This window comes from Poecilia mexicana, unplaced genomic scaffold, assembly GCF_051168715.1.
Source record: "Poecilia mexicana isolate PSO_F unplaced genomic scaffold, ASM5116871v1 scaffold_19, whole genome shotgun sequence".
In the NCBI taxonomy this organism is placed as follows: domain Eukaryota; kingdom Metazoa; phylum Chordata; class Actinopteri; order Cyprinodontiformes; family Poeciliidae; genus Poecilia; species Poecilia mexicana.
The window spans coordinates 25,850,507-25,872,193 of record NW_028263388.1 but is presented as its reverse complement, the minus strand read 5'-3'; the positions used below and the strand labels follow the sequence as shown (position 1 = coordinate 25,872,193).

Here is a 21,687-nt window from a genome sequence, read left to right as displayed (position 1 = left end):
TTGTTTTCTTCAGGCAGGCCTCTTCATAAATCTCACTGGAACGGCACCAAACAAAAGTTCCAGCATCATCACCTTGTCCAATGCAGATTCTTGACTCATCACTGAAGACAACTTTCATCCAGTCATCCACAGTCCATGATTGCCTCTCCTTAGCCCATCGGAATCTTGTTCTTTTATGGTTAGGTGTCAATGCTGGTTTTCATTTAGCTTTCCTGTATTGAAATCCCATCTCCTTTAGGCGATTTCTTACGGTTCGGTCACATACATTGACTCCAACTTCCTCCCATTTATGCTTCATCTGTTTAGTTGTACTTTTTTGGTTTTCAAGACAAATGACCTTTAGTTGTTTGTCTTGACGCTTTAATGTCTTTCTTGGTCTACCAGTACGCTTGGCTTTAACAACCATTCCATGCTGTTTGTGTTTGGACCATATCTTGGATACAGCTGACTGTGAACAGCCCACATCTTTAGCAACCATGCGTGAAGGGTTACCTTCTTCAAGAAGTTTCACAATCCTCTCTTTTGTTTCAAGGGACATTTCTCTTGTTGGAGTCATGGTTCTCGCCACTCCACTTCGTCCAGCAGCCCTCCAAGGTGTCATGACTGCAGGTGTTTTGAACTGCACACTAACGGGCACATCTAATCTGGGGCAGGTGTCCATTTAGGGAAAGGAAATAGACTGGGTGTGTCCTTTTTTCTACCTCCAATTTGAGTGATTCCATACTTTTTTCCTCAGAATTGAGTGATTCCATATTTATTTCCCTGTGTTTGGTCAATAAAAGTATCATTCACTGACTTCCACAATGTTTTCTCTTCATTTCTTTGAGTGTTCCTGAAAGCCAACAAGTTGCACTTTGGAACGACCTTAATATTGTATCATGTTTTTGATCCGAGTTTGTTTTACAGCATGAAATGTCTGAATGACTGCTCATCCAACACTGGTGATTCCATACTTTTTGCCAGGGGTTGTACAAAAGGCTGGAATGGGTTACAAAGCCATAAGCAAGAAGCTGGATCAGAAGGTTACAACTGATGGTGCAATTATTCGAAGAAGTACACCATAACTGCATTACTGTCAGTCGACCTAAGCCTGGTGCTCCATGCAAGATATCACCTCGTGGAGTCTCATTGATCATGAGAAAGGTTAAAAAATCAGCCAAGAACTACATGGGAGGAGCTGGCAATACACTGAGATGTAACAGTTTAGAATCCTGGAGTGCATGCAAGGTTCCTCTGCTCAAGAAAGCTCACATCCAGGGCCGCCTCAAGTTTGCTAGTGAACATATTAGTGACTCTGAGAGAGACTGGGAGAAGGTGCTCTGGTCAGATGAGACCAAGATTGAGCTCTTTGACCACAACTCAACTTGACATGTTTAGAGGAAGAAAAATACAGAATATGACCACCATCCCCACCAACAAGCATGGTGGTGGAAGTATTATGTTTTTGGGGTGTTTTTCTTCTGAGGGCACAGGGCAACTTCCCTGCATCGACAGGAAGATGAACGTGGCCAAGTTTTGCAAAATCCTGGGTGACAACCTTGTTGCCTCCCCCAGGGCACTGAAAATGGGTCGTGGATGGGTCTTCCAGCACAATGACCCAAAACATATAGCCAAGAAAACAAAGGAGTGGCTCCATAAGAAGCATATCAAGGCCATGGAATGGACTAACAATTCTGATACCAATCAACCATGAGGATGATCTTTGCCGATCACCTGGATTGACTGTTAATTTTTCGCTTTAGGTATAAATGTTGCTATGTGATCTGAAATGGAAAAAAAATTACCTAATTTAGACATAAATTACAAAATATTTGCAGGGACAATACAGCAGCTATTCAGTCTAAAGGACAACTGAAAAACCTGCAATCAGTAAAATAATATTTAACAGTGGGCTGCACAGTGGTGCAGTTGGTAGAGCTTTTGCCTCGCAGCAAGAAAGTTCTGGGTTCGATTCCTGGCCCGGGTCTTTCTGCATGGAGTTTGCATGTTCTCCCTGTGCATGTGTGGGTTCTCTCCAGGTACTCCGGCTTCCTCCCACAGTCCAAAAACATGACTCTCCAAATTGCCCCTAGGTGTGAGTGTGCATGGTTGTGGGTCTGTGTTGCCCTGCGACAGACTGGCGACCTGTCCAGGGTGACTCCGCCTCTCGTCTGGAATGTTAGCTGGACATAGGCACCAGCAACCCTCCCGACCCCACTAAGGGACAAGGGTGTGAAGAAAATGGATGGATGAATATTTAACAGTCAGGCTCTCAGTACCATAAATTATGCATAAGTCACATCATCAAATAACGTCATTCAGAGTCAAACGCAGGTTCCCGAGTTACTGAATCAAAACTTCCTGATAGCATGGCTAGCAGAGTAATGCTGATTCTGATTGGTTGTTTCTGACTGAGCTGAGTACCCAGATAGCACAGAATGATTGAAACAACATTGAATCAATGTCAGCCAGAAACATTGAATCAACGTTGAACGCTGACATTGAAACAACATCGAAAGTGGTCGGTGACTTGTATGTTGAATCAACGTTAGGGTTTCAACCATTACTGACATATCAATGTTGATTCAACCATCATCTGTATGTCAACTTACATGCATATTTGTGTTGATATTACATTGAATCAGTTAGGAATCCAAGTTGATTCAACCATTATCTGAACGTGGATCTGCATGCAGATTTGTGTTGTTTTTATATTGAATGAAAGCTAAGGATTTATGTACATTTTAGGTCTGATAGGTCTACATCATAACATGCCACTAAAAGTTTCTTCACTGGTGTTAAACACTATATTATTGGCAGATGATGGGTAAACTGTACAAAAGTTTAAAAATGACAATATGGGTTTGATTTAACATTTTATTTAAGAAAAGAGGGACAGATCTTTAAACATATTTGATTCCTTTTTGACTGTCAAAACAACAGTCTGTTGTCCACAGAAGAACAGAGTCCATGAAGTTAAGCTTTGTACTGTATGAAATAGGGAAACAGTACAAGTTGTGGTAACCCCAGTTTGACTCTGGTTGGCGTCACTTTGATTGCTTGTGATGTCTTCCTCTCTTTCTGGCACGTAATGAAGCCACTTCTTGACAGTTTCGCTGCAGTCCTCAAGAGTCAGCTTTCGGTCAAACTGCAGAGCAACAGCTGAAAAATAAAGTGAGGAAGGTGCCAGTTAGAAATATGATAAACATTTGAAATGTTCTGAAACACAATGAAAGATTAAACAGTGTACTGGTTACAGGTCTGAGAACAAATACAAACCATATAGTTCCCCATGTACACTCACTGTTAAATTAATATCTTAATCTTTCATTAATATTTATCTTAATGTTTACATATACAACTACATTTACCCATTAAGCTGCAGTATAGTGTAGGATTTATGATATTGATATTAAATCAATATTTAAAATAAAGGGCTGTTTATCAGAAAACCTAACAATAAAACTCAGGGAGGATCAGGTTGATTTAACACACCAGAGACAAATAAATCGAACAAAAGGTGATTTATAGTGTAGTTGGAAAAATTATAATTTATACAGAATAAACTTCCATCAAATAGCTGGTTCAATTTTCCATCAACTACAAATATTTCCAAATAAGTTGATTAAATTCCTTAAAAAGTGTCTATATGCTAATAAAGATCCCACACAAGTAACAATAATCCAGTTCAGTTTAACCAGTTACCAATCCAAGGATCAACAGACTGAATCAGTCATTAGCAGGTTTAGTTCAGTGTTTCCCTTCTGCCTCACCTGGATTGAATCTATGGATGATTAACAACCTTCTGCACTTCTTGATGGCTGCAGACGGTCATGTAATCATCCAACTCAGCTGTTCTGGTACAGAGGCTCATTTAAGCACGACCCTAAGAACATCATAATAAAAAGTTAAAAACAAGTGATTACTATCACAACAATTTAAAGCCCACCTGGAGCAGCGAGCCTTACACTTTCTTGTCCACCACATGCTCTCCCAGACCAAACAATAGGCCTCGGCCTATTTTTTTTTTTTAAACTCAAATCCCACAAAATCTCGCAGGATTTCATACTTAGGCCTAGAGTGGTGGGTAGGATGAAAATAATACAAAAGGAGACATGACCTCAATTATTAAAAATATCCGTTTTGCCCCAAAATAACCAGGATTACTATGGGCACAAAACAATGTCCTTATTTTTCAATAAACACATTTAAGATCAAAGTAATATTGAAAAACTTACCATAAAAGTGCTCAGCGGAGAATTCAATTCAGAAGCCGGTAGCAAACAAGCCAGCAGCAAAGTGGCTGTTTGGTTGGGACAAACCACAAGTGTAAAATTGGGGAGGTGGACTGTACAACTCCTAGTACAGACTTGTAGATGTTTTTGTGTCAACACATTATGTAATAATATTTACAGACAAGTAAGAAAATGTACAGAAAGGAATCACAACCCACTGTTCTCAACATGTAGTGCTTAATTTGAAACATGATTAACCCCCACCTAGTAATAAAATGTTCTGACCCAGAGCTCAAGGAGGGGGAGGGAAGAAGGGATGAGAGGGGGTAAAGAGGAGAAGGTTGGGAGGAGCGACTGGGTGGGGGAGGTTTGGGAGGGAGTAGGGGGAGATGAGGAGGTGATGAGGGCTGCAACAAACTGCCCAGATTGCACATGATGGTAAATAAACGTTGAATTATAGTCAGAAAGGTTGATTTTTGGTTGAGGTCAACAACTGACAGTTGATCAACCATCAAACAACCATCCACCTCCAGCCAAGTAACCGATGCTGAAACTGTGTCATTGAATCAATGTTGTTTTGTGGTTGAAATCTAATGAATGAAATGCTAATGGGGGGAAAGAGGTGTGTGTGTGTGTGTGTGTGTGTGTGTGTGTGTGTGTGTGTGTGTTTTTGGCGGGTGGAGGGAAGGGGGTTGGGCGTTTGAATGGCAGGCGGTGGTGAGGGGTGCAAAAAACACCTTACATTGATTGAACACTTTGATTACTAGTTTTTCCCAAACCTTATCTTCAAGGCAAACTGACCTGCATGTTTTCAGTTCAGCAAAACCTTGTTAATCAAATGTTAATTAAAATCATGTGTGCTGAATTAGGGAAATGGCTAAAACTTGTAGGGCAGTGTGCCTGGTGCCGGTGCTGAAAAACACTGGATTCGATGTTGGCATTTCAATCAATGAATGTTAATTGGCTAGAATTGAATGGTTGTTTGATGGTTGATCCAGCTTCTGTCGTTGACCTGAACCATACATACAGCCTTTGTGATCATAATTCAACATTGAATTAACATTGTGTGCTATCTGGGTAGTTCTTCCCCAAACTTTGACATCAATCAAACTGACCTGTGTTTTTTCAGTTCAGCAAAACCCCGTTAATCAGACGTCAATTAATATCATGTGTGTTGAATTAGGGAAATGCCTAAAACTTGTAGGGCCTGGAGGACCAGTGCTGAAACACACTGGATTCGACGTTGGCATTTCATTTATTTGATGTCAACCACAAAACAACATTGATTCAATGACACAGTTTCAACATTAGTTAATTGGCTAGAATTGAATGGTTGTTTTATAGTTGATCCACCATCAGTTGTCGACCTCAACCAAACATGCAACCTTTGTGATGATAATTCAACATTGAATTAACATATTTTCCAACAAGCCAACAGCGAAGTGGCTGTGTGTTTGGGACATCCCACTCATGTAAATGGTGGGGGTGGAGCGCTCCGCTCATTTTAGTAAGTTGTAGATGTTTTTGTGTCAATATATCACACACACACAGTCAGTGAGAATTGTTATGAACAAGTAAGAAAATGTACAGAAAGGAATCAGCCCTCACTATCCTCTGCAGTGGTTAATTTAAATGTGATAACCCCCGCTCAGTAATAAAATACTCTGACCCAGAGCGCTGATGAGGAGGAGAGGAGGGGAAGGGGTGAGGGAATACAGCTGACATTGATTCAATATTGATCAGACATCAGCATTTCAGTCATTAGATTTCAACGACAAAACAACATTGATTCAATGACACAGTTTCAACATTGGTTACTTGGCTAGAGGTGGATGGTTGTTTGATGGTTGATCCACCATCATTTGTCGTCTTCAACCAAAAATCAACCATTAATCAGACTTCGGCATTTCAGACATCAGATTTCAACCACAAAACAACGTTGATTCAATGTCACAGTTTCAACAGTTTGATTGAATGGTTGTTTGATGGTTGATCCACCGTCATTTGTCGACTTCAACCAAAAATCAACGATTCTAACTATTTTTCAACGTTGATTTAACATCATGTGCTATCTGGGTAATTATGCAGAACACAGGAAGGAGGCAGAGGAGATCGATTTTTTCCCCCAGAGATTATCTGTCTTATGCCTAAAATCTTTTTTTGTTTGTTTAAGTTACCTGCTGCAGCTTTAAGCAGACGTTCGGTGTCACTGCGGTTGGAGCAGAAATGGCGCTTCGTCTGTCAAATATTACTACCCGTAGCGAGTAGCGACGGTCCAACAGCGGGAGCAGAACCAGCGTCTTACACCGCTAGCTCGTTGACTTAAATTATTTTTCGGGTTATTTATTTAGCTTTCTGACCGTGATGCTAATCCGGGTAACTATTGGTAGCTGTGCTGCTTTACCTCCTATCCGATTGCTCCGGCTCACTGCTTTTTTTTGCCAGCAGTGAGCCTCGATATAGTCAAACTCCGTCAAGTGTTTGTTTTTTAAACGTCATGTTAGATTCATCGTGTTGATGCATTTTGACGGGCTTCACCCCCGAGGTATTTCTTCGGCGGAAGACGCAAACTTCCCCATTCACTCAGAGCGTTATAATTTCTCACGACATCGCTTAGGATTTGTTGCTGCTCGCTTGCGCATTGTGGAGGAAAGAGGAGATGAGCTGCACACGCAGGTTGTGAAGTGAGATGCAGGTGATCGGCAACAAGAGACGGTGATCGGCGATCACTTTTTCACGGAAATCGGCCGATTTAATATGCTACAGGTATCGATCGGCACACCTCTAATATATGTGTGTGTGTGTGTGTGTGTGTGTGTGTGTGTGTGTGTGTTTGTTCTGAGTCCGAACCAACAAAACCACAAATGACATCACCTTTCCTTTCAGCAACTCACCAAGCTTTTGGGAACTGAGGACACTAATTGTTTTATGTTCTTTTCCGTTTTTGCTTGGTTATACCTGCAGTTGCTCAACAGTCTATTATAGTCTCCATTGTTATATTTTGCATTTTATAATGTGCCACACATATTCAGTGGAAGACTGTGGGCCAAAACCTTTCAAGATTAATGGTGCCTTCACAGATGTGCAAGTTACTCATGCCATGGGCACTAATACAACCCCATACTATCGCAGATGCTAGCTGTTTAACATCGCGCTGTCAACAATCCGGTCAATCATTTTCCTTTATCGTTGTCCATGATTTCCAAAAGCAATTTGAAATATGGATTTGTCAGACCTAAGACATTTTCCACTTTGCATCACTCCATCTCAGGTGAGCTTGGATCCAGAGAAACTGTGTGTGTGTGTGTGTATATATATATATATATATATATATATATATATGATAATATATAGCCTTCACTTCATAAGGTACAGTTTTAACTCACACTTGTAGATGTAATGACAAACTTTGTTCCAATGCGGTAATATCCATTACAGGATGATGGTTGGTTTTTAATGCAATGAACGTCAAGGGACATTAAGTGTCGGTTTTCTTCTTTGTCGCTTATTTTCACAGATTTCTCTGTACTCTCAGAATCTTTTCACAATATTATGCCCTGTAGATGATGAAATTCCTAAATTTCTTGCAATCGTACGTTGAGAAAAATTGTTCTTTTGCTGTTGAACTATTTGCTCATGCTGTTCTGAACCTCACCACATCCTTGCTTGTGAATAATTGAGCCTTTTGGGGATATTCACCTCCTACTCAATCATGAATCATGACACCTGTTTTCAGTTAAAATGTTCACCTATCAAATATTGTAGAAACTTTTTTTTTTTTTTTAGCATTCCTCAACTTTCCCAGTCTTATGTTGCCCCTGTCCGAACTGTTTTTAATATGCTACAGGTATCAAATTCAAAATGAGTGAATATTTGCAGAAATAGTTTCTACTTCTTTTTCCTGACATGATACCTCCTCTCCGTAATCCACAGCTTGCTCAAAATCTTGATCAACTGATTTTCTAATTTTCTGGGATAACATTTCATCTTTGGTAATCCTGTCTTTTCTTTTAAACGATGTTTTTTGCATTGTTATCAAGTTTTTGTTTTCTTTAAATTAAAAATTGTTCCATTGTGTTTTCCAAGTTTTTATTTAAGTCTATAGAAGGGAAGCGATTTCTTGTTCATTCCATCTCAATGTGAGCAATGTTTTTATCTCTGCACATGACTTGTGTAAAATGCCCCAGCCAATTAAATCAATGCACCAATCCTCCTTAACAACTAGAGTGTTTAGGAAGTAGACATACATGCATTCTTTTATGAATGAAATCTCTGGTCATGAGCAGTTTTTTCTTTTTTGAGCAGTGTGATGGACCGAGTTAAAAACAGAAGGAGTCACAGGATATTAATGAGAAAAATAGGGTTTTTTATTTTAACCCAAAGATTATAAATGACAAAAGATAAACTGAGCTCATAAAAGAGGTCAAAGAAACAAAACTGAACTCAGGCAAAAAAATGTAAACAAACTGGCTGCACAAACAAACATAGCTGACCTAACAAAGAAACGACACACAGGGGTTTGTATACTGGCTGATCAGACCAATTAAGACACAATAGGGATAACTAAACAGAATACAATTATAAATAACACAACAACTAACAGTACAGCTAAGTTTGGCTAAACTAAAACCCAAAAAATGAAAATCAAAAATATTAAAGTTTAAATACTACTATTTACTTAAATACAAAACTTATCTAAATAAAGAAACTACAAGTTTCCCCTGCCAGCAGGAACTAGTGGTGCAGTCCAATCAGCATTTAAGCCTGCTGAGCCCTGGCATCCATCTTTTGTCTGGCCACTCCAAGGCAGGTAAGTACCGGCAAAAACAAACAAAGTTAGTTGCAAACAAATGAAACTTTAAAGTTGATATAAATACATATGTTAACTACATGTGCACGCTAACATAAAGAACAAATGTATCCAAATCAACTAATAAATGTTTTACTGAAACTAAAGTGTTGTATTTGAATGAAAAAAAATAAATTATGAAAACTAAATTGTGCATAAGAATTACCGACTTCTGCCTTCAGAGTGTGGCCATGGATTTGGCCATCACACACTCCCCCACTTCCTGGTCTTCACTCTGGCACCGAGAAAGGTAATCAGCAGTGGTGTTGTCTTTGCCGGGGATGTAATGAACTTTAAACCGAAATGGCTGCATTGCAAGATACCATCTGGTGATTCTTCCATTAGTGTCCTTCATTCTTTCTAGCTACTGGAGGGCTCTGTGATCAGTCTGAAGTGTGAATTCTCTTCCTAGCAAATATTTAAATGAGTCAAGGGCCCATTTAATAGCCAGGGCTTCCTTCTCCACAGTTGCATATCGCCTCTCTCTTGGCAGCAGTTTGGAGCTGATGTAAGCAACTGGATGTTGGTCCTCTGGTGGTCCCTGCAGAAGCACTGCCCCAAGGCCCCTTTCAGAAGCATCGGTTTGCAACAAAAAGTCTTTTGCAAAATCTGGTGAGTGCAAAACAGGATTCTTACTCAGGGACTGGCTAATGTCTTTAAAAGCTGCAATGGCATCTGCTGTCCACTGAATTTTTGTGGGACTTCTGGAACCTGTCATGTCTGTTAGGGGTGCTGCTCTAGCTGAGAAATTGGGAATGAATCTGTGGTAAAATGCCGCCATGCCAAGAAAAGACCGCAGCTGTTTCCTGGTTTGTGGGAGCGGACAGGATGCTATCGCATTAACTTTATCAACTTGAGGTTTCAATGTACCACCTCCAAAGGTGTACCCCAGGTACTGTATTTCTGTCCTAGCAACAGCACACTTTGCTGGATTGATGGTAAGGCCTGCTGAACACAGCCGATCCAGGACCTCCTTTAGATGGACAACATGCTCTTCCCAAGTTCCACTGAAAATCACAATATCAGCAAGGTATGCACAGGTGAATGCTGAGAGCCCACAGAGTACCTGATCCATTAGTCTTTGAAATGTTGCTGGTGCCCCATGGAGACCGAATGGCAGGACTGTGAACTCAAACAATCCCCAGGGGGTGCGAAATGCTGTCAACTCCTGGGACTGTTTGGTGAGAGGCACCTGCCAGTAGCCCTTAGACAGATCAATAGTTGTTAAATATCTTGCTTCCCCCAGGTGCTCAATGAGGTCATCTATACGTGGCATTGGGTAAGAGTCAAATTTTGATATAGAGTTGAGGTATCTGAAGTCGATGCAAAATCGTATTTTACCATCCTTTTTTGGAACCAATACAACAGGGTTGCACCACTCACTTGTTGAAGCTTGGATGATTCCTAGAGACAGCATGAGGTCCATCTCCTCCTTCAGCTCCACCCGGAAGCGTTCGGGTATCCTGTAACTCATACGCTTTATAACAGCGTCTGGTTTTAGAACAATGCTGTGCTCCACCAGAGCAGTACGACCTGGGCACTCTTGAAATATGTCAGAAGTAATAAGAGGCGTTACCTGAGACTGTTGCTTGCTGGTGAGATGGCTTAGGTCCAGCACAGAGGATGTTACTGAAGGCAAATAGTCATCAACTTCTTCCTCCTCCTCCACTCTGTGAATAAGCAACACCTCAGTTTCATTCTCCTTCCGTGGAACCCACTCCTTGAGAAGGTTAACATGGAGCACTCGACTCCCTCACTGGAGACCTGGTGTAGAGACTTGATAGGTAGTAGGTCCAGTTTTCCTCAGTACTTCAAAGGGTCCCTGCCACTTTGCAAGCAACTTGCTGTCAGAAGTTGGCAACATTACCAAAACCTTCTGACCAGGAGCAAAACTTCTGTGGCGAGCTTTGTCAAACCAAACCTTTTGGCGTTTCTGAGCAGCTGCCATGTGACTCTGAGCCAACTCACTCATCTGCTGCAGTTTATCCCTCATATGGAGAATGAATGAAATAATGTTGACAGGATCCTCTTTACTTTGATCTCCCTCCCATGCATTTCTCAGCAGGGTCAGAGGGCCCCTCACATCATGGCCATAAAGGAGCTCAAATGGGGAGAAACCAGTGGAAGCCTGAGGAACCTCTCTATAGGCAAAAAGGAGGTATGGCAACCACTGGTCCCAATCAGAGCCTGTATCATTAACAAACTTACGAAGCATTTGTTTGAGGGTTTGATTAAAACGCTCCGCAGGCCATCCGTCTGTGGGTGGTATGGTGTCGTTCTCATGCTCCTGATGCCCAACAGCTTATAGACCCGTTTCAACAGTGTGGACATAAAGTTAGTGCCCTGATCGGTTAAAATCTCCTGTGGAAATCCAACCCTTGAGAAAAGTTGAATCAGTGAGGAAGCCACATGTTTTGCTTTAACAGTCCTTAGTGGAAAAACTTCAGGATATCTTGTCGCATACAACCCCTGGCAAAAAGTATGGAATCACCAGTGTTGGATGAGCAGTCATTCAGACATTTCATGCTGTAAAACAAACTCGGATCAAAAACATGATACAATATTAAGGTCGTTCCAAAGTGCAACTTGTTGGCTTTCAGGAACACTCAAAGAAATGAAGAGAAAACATTGTGGAAGTCAGTGAATGATACTTTTATTGACCAAACACAGGGAAATAAATATGGAATCACTCAATTCTGAGGAAAAAAGTATGGAATCACTCAAATTGGAGGTAGAAAAAAGGACACACCCAGTCTATTTCCTTTCCCTAAATGGACACCTGCCCCAGATTAGATGTGCCCGTTAGTGTGCAGTTCAAAACACCTGCAGTCATGACACCTTGGAGGGCTGCTGGACGAAGTGGAGTGGCGAGAACCATGACTCCAACAAGAGAAATGTCCCTTGAAACAAAAGAGAGGATTGTGAAACTTCTTGAAGAAGGTAACCCTTCACGCATGGTTGCTAAAGATGTGGGCTGTTCACAGTCAGCTGTATCCAAGATATGGTCCAAACACAAACAGCATGGAATGGTTGTTAAAGCCAAGCGTACTGGTAGACCAAGAAAGACATTAAAGCGTCAAGACAAACAACTAAAGGTCATTTGTCTTGAAAACCAAAAAAGTACAACTAAACAGATGAAGCATAAATGGGAGGAAGCTGGAGTCAATGTATGTGACCGAACCGTAAGAAATCGCCTAAAGGAGATGGGATTTCAATACAGGAAAGCTAAATGAAAACCAGCATTGACACCTAACCATAAAAGAACAAGATTCCGATGGGCTAAGGAGAGGCAATCATGGACTGTGGATGACTGGATGAAAGTTGTCTTCAGTGATGAGTCAAGAATCTGCATTGGACAAGGTGATGATGCTGGAACTTTTGTTTGGTGCCGTTCCAGTGAGATTTATGAAGAGGCCTGCCTGAAGAAAACAACCAAATTTCCACAGTCCTTGATGATATGGGGCTGCATGTCAGGCAAAGGCACTGGGGAGATGACTGTGGTTAATTCTTCTATCAATGCACAAGTTTACATTGACATTTTGGACAGTTTTCTCATCCCTTCAATTGAACAGATGTTTGGAGATGATGAAATAATTTTCCAAGATGACAATGCATCGTGCCATAGGGCAAAAACAGTGAAGGCATTCCTTGAAGAAAGACACATTCAGTCGATGTCATGGCCTGCAAATAGTCCAGATCTCAACCCAATAGAAAACCTGTGGTGGAGATTGAAAAAAATGTTCCACAAGAAGGCTCCAACCTGCAAAGCTGATCTGGCAACTGCTATCAAAGAGAGTAGGCACCAAATACTGTTTGTCCCTCATCAAGTCCATGCCTCAGAGACTAAAAGCTGTTATAAAAGCCAAAGATGGTGCAACTAAATACTAGTGATGTATTTTGAATGGTCTTTTGTTTATGTGTTTTTCATGATTCCATACTTTTTTCCTCAGAATTGAGTGATTCCATATTTATTTCCCTGTGTTTGGTCAATAAAAGTATCATTCACTGACTTCCACAATGTTTTCTCTTCATTTCTTTGAGTGTTCCTGAAAGCCAACAAGTTGCACTTTGGAATGACCTTAATATTGTATCATGTTTTTGATCCGAGTTTGTTTTACAGCATGAAATGTCTGAATGACTGCTCATCCAACACTGGTGATTCCATACTTTTTGCCAGGGGTTGTAGTCTGTGATGACTAGCATGAAGCGATTTCCAGATTTACTTTTTTCCACCGGGCCAACCACATCCATTCCAAGGCGTAGAAAAGGTGTGCCAATAATGGGGAGGGGTTGAAGTGGTGCTTTGGTAGGAACTCTAATTGAGGTTTTCTGACACTCAGGGCAGCTTCTGCAAAATAAAGCAACATCTGATCTTAAACCAGGCCAGAAAAAATATCGCTTGATACGAGCAGTGGTCTTATACTTCCCAAGGTGGCCAGCCCAGGGAATAGAGTGTCCCAAAGTCAGTACTGTCTCACGAGCTTCCTTAGGAACAACTAACTGCTTAAACTGGCCATGTTGATGATATAAAATGCCATCTTCCAGTATATACTGCTCTTTATTTGTGTCAGATCCTACCGAGGCCTCCCTCCTAGCCTTCAGCAACAGGGCAGACAAAGTTGGATCATTCTGCTGCATTTGTCTGATGTTTGTGGGTACTGAAAAACCCAGTGGCATATCTGGAGCCACTTCAACTGAAGTCTCACCCAGGGCATGTTGAAATTTCTCACGCCTTTTTGACTGCGTGGCTTCCGAGGCTTTCCAGGTTCTGTCTGCAACTCAGCCTCGAAAAAAGGTAAAGCACTAAGTGTTTCAAAATGCTCATCTTGATTTTTAGCTTGAGCCCTGGTTACAGCCACATTACAGCTCTGCACATCCCTCAACAAATCATAGATGACAGGAAGATCCTCCCCCAAAACTACAGGATAGGGTAGGTTATCAGCTACCCCAACCTTCAACAGACAGGGAGCCCCCTGCACCTCAACAAACATATCAGCAGTGGGGTATGATTTCTCATCACCATGTACACAGCAAACTGATATTGTTTCAGAAGGGCATATACAATTAGTTGGTACATGGTTCTTGTGCACTAGAGTCTGTGTGCTGCCAGTATCTATTAAAGCATTCATTTCATGTCCAGCAATCTTCACTGCAATGATTTTACTTGACTGCTTTATTTCAGGTTTAATATCCACATTCTGATGAGGCACAAAACACATTTGAGTTAGCTTACTTTGATTCTTGGGGCACATGGGTTTGGTGTGACCTTCTTGTCCACAGAGGTAACACACCAGAGGCCTTTTTCCTGCCTTAGAGGGCTGGTTCTCTCTTAAGAAAGGCTTACCGACACCCGTTGCCAACTTGTGATGAGGCTGGGAAGGTTGTAACCGACGTGAATCTTTCGCAGCTCTCCATGCACTGTTGCTCCATGGCTGACTCCTACTTCTGGCAGCTACAAACACGTCAGCCAGAGCAGCAGCTTCTGCAGCAGACTTCGGATTGTGCTCCTTGATCCAGACCTGAAGCTCGGGACACAACATTCTCAAAAATTGTTCCAGAATAATCAGTTCACCAACTTGTTTCACAGTTTTATCTTTAGGCTGAATCCACTTCTCATAAAGTTCTTTCAGCTTTGAATATAATTCCTTTGGACTCTCATCAAGAACATCAAGGCAGCGAAATCTTTGTCGGTAAGTTTCTGGATTTATATCATATTTTTGTAAAATGGCAACTTTTACCTTTCCATATTCCAGGGAATCATCAACATCCATGTTAACATAGGCACAGCGAGCCTTACCAGTCAGAAGGGGAATGAGATGGAAAACCCAGTCTGACTTTGGCCAACGATAAGCAGCTGCAATTCTCTCAAAAGTGGTCAGAAAGTGTTCAATATCATCTTCCGCAGTTAATTTTTCCAATTTAGGATGATGACTGTGCACAGACTGACCTGTTGAGCTGAAAGCTGAATCCTCAGGTTGAGATGTTGCTTGAATCTGATGATCAATTTGAGTTTCAGCAGGTGGTGGATCAGTTGATGTGGGCTCAGGGGGCGGGGTTGTCCTGGCATGTATTTCCATCTGCAAAAGCCGAAACTGGTGTTGCAAGCACTTAAAGCGCTGTTCTTGTTGTGCAGAAACCTCTTTCTGCCTTTTCTCCCAAACTTCCTGTTGTCCCATGAACGCCTGAAGAATCCCAGCAATATCATGCAGAGTTGGCTCTCTGGTCTCCTCATCATCAGTGCCTCCAGCTGCTGCTGAAGCTCCTCCTTCAATTTCCTCCCTCTCTGATTGCTGTGAAGCCTCTTTGGTCTCAACCTTGTTTCCTTTTCTTGGGCGCACACCATTCTGCATGGCTCAAAAAATTTGTTGGAGGGGGAGAAAAAAAAAAATTGCTCACAAAAAGCAGAGAAAAAAAAAAAAATTCCTGGCTCCTTAACTCAAGACCCCACTTCTGACACCACATGTGATGGACCGAGTTAAAAACAGAAGGAGTCACAGGATATTAATGAGAAAAATAGGGTTTTTTTATTTTAACCCAAAGATTATAAATGACAAAAGATAAACTGAGCTCATAAAAGAGGTCAAAGAAACTCAGGCAAAAAAATGTAAACAAACTGGCTGCACAAACAAACATAGCTGACCTAACAAAGAAACGACACACAGGGGTTTGTATACTGGCTGATCAGACCAATTAAGACACAATAGGGATAACTAAACAGAATACAATTATAAATAACACAACAACTAACAGTACAGCTAAGTTTGGCTAAACTAAAACCCAAAAAATGAAAATCAAAAATATTAAAGTTTAAATACTACTATTTACTTAAATACAAAACTTATCTAAATAAAGAAACTACAAGTTTCCCCTGCCAGCAGGAACTAGTGGTGCAGTCCAATCAGCATTTAAGCCTGCTGAGCCCTGGCATCCATCTTTTGTCTGGCCACTCCAAGGCAGGTAAGTACCGGCAAAAACAAAGTTAGTTGCAAACAAATGAAACTTTAAAGTTGATATAAATACATATGTTAACTACATGTGCGCGCTAACATAAAGAACAAATGTATCCAAATCAACTAATAAATGTTTTACTGAAACTAAAGTGTTGTATTTGAATGAAAAAAAATAAATTATGAAAACTAAATTGTGCATAAGAATTACCGACTTCTGCCTTCAGAGTGTGGCCATGGATTTGGCCATCACAAGCAGCATTTTGTTTAATTAAAATTAAACAAAATGAAATTAAACACAGCTAGTTATTGTCCCTTTGCTTTTAATTTGAATGTTTTAAGTTATTTTTGTGCTGGCTGTTGAGTTTCTGTACCTCTGTCACTCAGACAGAGATCATTCAAAGGTGGGGTTACCCTTCAGAGGAGCATGAGGTTTTGACAGAAGACGGCTACATTCTGACTATCAACAGGATCCCCCATGGACTCAAACATACAGCAGGTCAGGTTCCAATTCTATTTAAAGTATCTCTTTACACATTGACAGGCCATAGGATGTTCTTCCTTCCCTGGCTTCAACTGGTCCTGGTTTCAACACTGTAGGTCCAAGGTCAGCAGTCTTCCTTCAGCATGGACTTCTGGCTGCTGGCAGTAATTGGATCACCAACCTTCCCAACTCCAGTCTGGGTTACGTACTGGCAGATGCCGGCTATGATGTGTGGATTGGGAACAGCAGAGGGAACACCTGGTCCAGGAAACATCAAACTCTGAGCCCAGATCTAGAGGACTTCTGGAGGTTCAGGTGTGAACTTGAAGCTGATATATGTCCAGAGAACTGTTTCCAGAATATACTTAGATTTCAAACATCTGAGCAGTCCCAGAAACATCTAGTCCACTGTTTCTCCACCCTGGTCCTCACCGCCCCCCTGTCCTGCATGTTTTAGGTATTTCCCTTCAGCCACACACCTGAATTGTATCTCTGGGTGATTAACAGGCTTCTGCAGTTCTTGATGGTCATGCAATCATTTGAATCAGCTGTTCTGGAATAGAGGCACATCTAAAACATGCAGAGCAGGGGGGAGGTGAGGACCAGGGTGGAGAAACACTGATCTAGTCATTTACACTGCAGAAAAATGCTGAATTAACTTCTAGAAGAAACCATTACCAGACTTCTACTGCAGATGGTTCTGGATCAGACGTCTCTGGATCAGTTAAGATTATTTCTTACAGCTAGATCCTCCTATAATATCAAACCTGCAGAGTATTAGAGTCAGGTTTTACATCAGGTGACTCTGCATCACACCGGTCTGCAACAAATGGTTCTGGAATATGGTTCTCAAACAGATTATTCTAGATGAAGTCGCTCTGGAAACAGGCTTCTGAAAAATTATTTTTGGATCACTTTGGCCTGAAATGGTTGATTCTGACCAATGTGACTAACTTGAACTGTTTTTTCTAAATTAAGTGTTTTCTGAGTCATGATGTTTTAATCTGGTTCTGACTCTCCATCTTTCAAATAAAGTGAATCAGATAGTTCTAAGACATGTCTTCCACTATTCTGTATGTCAACAGCTATGACGAAATGGCTCTGAAAGATCTTCCAGCAGTTATCAACCACATTCTGAAGGCTACTGGTCAGGAACAGATCTTCTACATTGGACACTCCCAGGGAACGACCATTGGTACCCAATCAAGTCTTGCACTTTTTTTCTCGTCTGCTGTAAAACACTAACTTCCTGTACATGCTAACTTCTGTCTTATTTTACAGCATTCATAGCGTTCTCCACTCTGCCAGAGCTTGCCAGTAAGATTCGCCTGTTCTTTGGACTGGCTCCTGTTGCGACTGTGGCATTTACTGACAGCCCCATGACCAAACTGTCTGCCCTACCAGATTTTCTGATCTGGGTAAGAATTAGTTCCTGGTAATAGCACCTGTTTAGGAAGCACAGGACAGGTGACAAAAACTGACAAGGTTTTGCTGGTTCAGTTGTTGATGGAAATAAAAATGATGATTAAACGGTGCAAATGAATAGATCATGCAAAATATTATGGGAGGAGCAGTGAATTTCTCAGAGATATTCCACAAATTGTAGCTTTTTTAGAAAGGACCAACAACATGATGGGTTTGTTCTTACATTAAAATATTCATTATATTATTTATCTATTCAAAAATTCTAATTCACTTTGAATTATTAGTAGACCTGCATTTTCTTGTGACCTATTGATGACATGCTCATTAATGCACCCTGCAGGACTTGTTTGGGAGGCGGGACTTCCTGCCACAGAGCCAGTACATCAAATGGTTGGCTGAACACGTCTGTGCAAAGACATTGCTGAGTGAGCTGTGTGGAAATCTCTTCTTCATCCTCTGCGGTTTTGACGAGAAAAACCTAAACATGGTCTGTACCTCTGAATAGCCTGAATAACAGAACTTTGTTGTATTTTATCTACATGAAGATTGAAGCTCAATCTTCATGATATCTTCTTGAACAGATGTTCCTGTTAGTGACAGATTTACATTAGGAAACCTTTTCTGTGGAAAACATGTTCATCTGTCAGAAGATGCATTTTATTTAATGAATTTGGTTTTATTTCACGCGATATCAGCAGTATGGTCAGCAAGATTACCAGTTTGTAGTAATCTAGCTGACCATAGTTAGGTAACTAACTAACTAACTATGTAATCATAGCTAGTATCATAGGTAATCATAGTTATAAGACTTTCTGATGTCAGCCACACATCAGAAAGTCTTGCTGACGTCAGCAAGACTTTCCTGCCAACATGTCCACCAGTGCAAGCCAAGCTTGAAAGCGGTGACTTCAGAAAGTCTTACTGAGGAAGACTTTGTAATGTGTTCCAGACTCGGACTCCAGTCTACACAACTCACTGTCCTGCTGGGACCTCTGTCCAGAACATGATCCACTGGGCGCAGGTACCTGAGCAATATGACTACACTTAACCTTCCCCATAAATCACCTTTAAAATCCACAGACATTGAAAGTATGAAAACAACAGTGAACTTGGTTGCTCCATTGTGTGAACCGGAACTACAGTACATCAATGATGTACTGTACATCAACTTCTCTGAAAACTTCTTTTACAATGTTTCTCCGCTGATTACAGGCAGTCCATGGAGGGAAGCTGATGGCATTTGACTTTGGACCAGAAGGAAACCTGAGGCATTACAACCAGGTGAGTCTGAAACTGGAACCATAAAGATCAGGAAACATCAGAGTCCAAGCAAAATAAGGACTTTCAGACTCCTGGTATAAACAGGGTCAAACACAGTCCTGGTAGCACCAGGGTTCTACCAAAGTCCCAGAGAATCCAGGTGTTCAAAGTCCAGGACGTTTTTAAGATTGGTGGGTACAAAACTGCAAAATGATAATATCAAACTTCAGATCAAGGCACTACTTGACAACCTGGATGTGACTGATGAAATGCTGACTGAGAAACTTAATGAAGCTTCAAAAATCAAGACACAGTGGCTAAATAATCTAAAGAGAAACAACCCCAAAACAACAAAGATCAACAAGCTATGAACTGAAGATGAACCATAAAGCTGATCCCAGACCAAGGATGGCAAGAACGGTGGTGAACGAACTGAGAAATGAGGTTGCACGGGGAAAGCAGATGTTATTGCCTCCCTGAAAACAGCTGCCATGTATTGTCCCAAAGCATGTCAGACACAACACTGGCAAGAACATAACCATACATGTAAAGCAGTGAGACTAGCTGAACAATATTTGGGTGAAAAAAAATGAAAAGAGTTGTTTTCCACTCATAGAACATTTTGACATTTTCTCAGATAAACAGGGGAAGAAATTAGTAAAAATAACTGGTAGGTGTAAAATAGTGAGCTCTTAGGATCAGAACCATTAAATGGGCTTGCTGCTAATCAAGCCCATTGATTAGCAGCCATGGATGATATTCACCCTATAACTATAGGGTGAATATCATTTACATGGTGGATTCCTGTAGAGTTTAAACTTACTGTCCTGGGTGTTGGTACATAGGAATCACCAACCCATCCAGGTTTCTGACAGATATTCCCCGCTCAGCAACACACCCACAGAGAAGCCAACTCTGGTAATGGACAGCTCCATAGTCAGAAACGTGGCATTAGAGACACCAGTGACCTTAGTCAAATATTTGCCAGGGGCAAGAATGGGCAACCTTGTATCCTACCTACCTAAAACTGCTGGTTAAGGGTTAGGCACTGGTGGTAATGACACCTGGTTACGCCAATTGGAGGTCACTGACGTTAATGTTGCTTCAGTGTGTAAGTTTGCCAAAACAATGTTGGACTAAGTAGTTTTCTCTGGTCTCCTACCTGATTGGACCAGTGATTACATGTTTAGCCTCATGTTGTCATTCAACCGCTGGTTGTCTAGTGGTGTCCTGAAAACGATGTGGGCAGTGGTGGCTGATCCATAGGGGCGCTGCCCCTCCTGACATGAAGGGGGAAAACAACCTAAAAAAAAAACCTATAAACATTGTTTTAAAAGTTGTATTAGCCAGTTTTCCTTAACAGTGTGTGCCTAAATGTAATTAAATTATTTACACATTTCCACCAACTGACTCTCATACAGTCCTTATCTGAAGCCAAGAGAATATAATTTGTAACTTTCACAGGTGCTGTTTCAGTGCTATGATGAACTGAAACCTGACTGAAACTCTTCAAACAGGAAGTACAATAGGGCCGGACCTTTGGCAGCTGCGTCACTGATTCTGTGGTCTTGCAGTGCAATAATGCCTTTTGTAGAGCTAATGAAGAGCAAGATTTAATGTAGAATAGATGTGTGTGCCAATTTGACACTTGGAAGTGTGCAAGTGTTAGAATGGTGAGAAAAGGGGGTCAACTCTACAACACTGAGTGTAACAGGCATGTAGCCTTATCTACCAGAGGTCACAGTAGCCTCAGGCAGGCAGAGATCAGCAACACAACATGATTAAGTGTGTTGCTCCTGAACCACAGGAGCAGCAGTCCTAGGCCAGAATGGCACAGGAAGAAATGCTGGATCCCAAACCCCACTGACACCAATCCATCTCTGCCAACATGTCCACCAATGCAAGCCAAGCTTGAAAGTGGTGACTCCTGCAGCCAGGTGGCCACACAAACTCCCGCAGAATGCCCACCAGTGAGGTCAAGGAACCTCTCCACATTCAACATCCCGTGCAGATACTTAAAAGAACCAGCAGAAAAAGGGCATAATGCCATTCAGCTCAGTCACGCTGCCTCAGGAAGGCCAAGGTAATAAATGGAAATTACACCCACTTCATTCTATTGTCTGCTCACATTTCTATGTTTAGTATGATCACAGAAGTTGTTGTGCTTAATGCTATAAATGTCACATTTGTCTTTCCCATAACCTCCACTATTCCCCCTCTGCAGTCAACTCCTCCTGAGTTTCGTGTCCAGGATATGAAGGTTCCCACTGCCCTGTTTTCTGGAGGACATGATACTTTGGCGGACCCAAAAGATGTGGCTGCTCTTCTTACTCAGGTCAGTCATGTCAAGGCCTGGTTCCAATGCTCGCTTTACACCCTTCATGAAGTGTATGCTCAGTCGAAGTGAACGTAAAAGCCCCGACACATTTTGTCTGAAGCCAGACAGTTGAGGCACAGCGGTATGTACCTTTCACACAACGGTGCAGACCAACTGGGGGACACCCTCCT

General features: G+C 41.5%; 1 protein-coding gene and 1 long non-coding RNA gene across 2 annotated transcripts in view; one reads left to right on the top strand and one right to left on the bottom strand.

The window, feature by feature from the left end:
- The window catches only part of lipf (lipase F, gastric type), a 38,900-nt gene that overhangs the window by 14,758 nt on the left and 2,455 nt on the right, over positions 1 to 21,687 (top strand). The window contains exons 3-10 of the mRNA XM_088016464.1: positions 16,398 to 16,509; positions 16,611 to 16,809; positions 17,580 to 17,689; positions 17,776 to 17,912; positions 18,260 to 18,406; positions 18,869 to 18,940; positions 19,132 to 19,200; positions 21,404 to 21,514. Coding sequence (XP_087872590.1) covers positions 16,398 to 16,509; positions 16,611 to 16,809; positions 17,580 to 17,689; positions 17,776 to 17,912; positions 18,260 to 18,406; positions 18,869 to 18,940; positions 19,132 to 19,200; positions 21,404 to 21,514 — 957 coding nt within the window. The remainder of the gene's footprint in view (positions 1 to 16,397; positions 16,510 to 16,610; positions 16,810 to 17,579; positions 17,690 to 17,775; positions 17,913 to 18,259; positions 18,407 to 18,868; positions 18,941 to 19,131; positions 19,201 to 21,403; positions 21,515 to 21,687) is intronic.
- The window catches only part of LOC148153795 (uncharacterized), a 186,741-nt gene continuing 168,074 nt past the window's right edge, over positions 3,021 to 21,687 (bottom strand). Inside the window, exon 3 of the long non-coding RNA XR_015766358.1 lies at positions 3,021 to 3,141. This is a non-coding gene — a long non-coding RNA (uncharacterized LOC148153795). The remainder of the gene's footprint in view (positions 3,142 to 21,687) is intronic.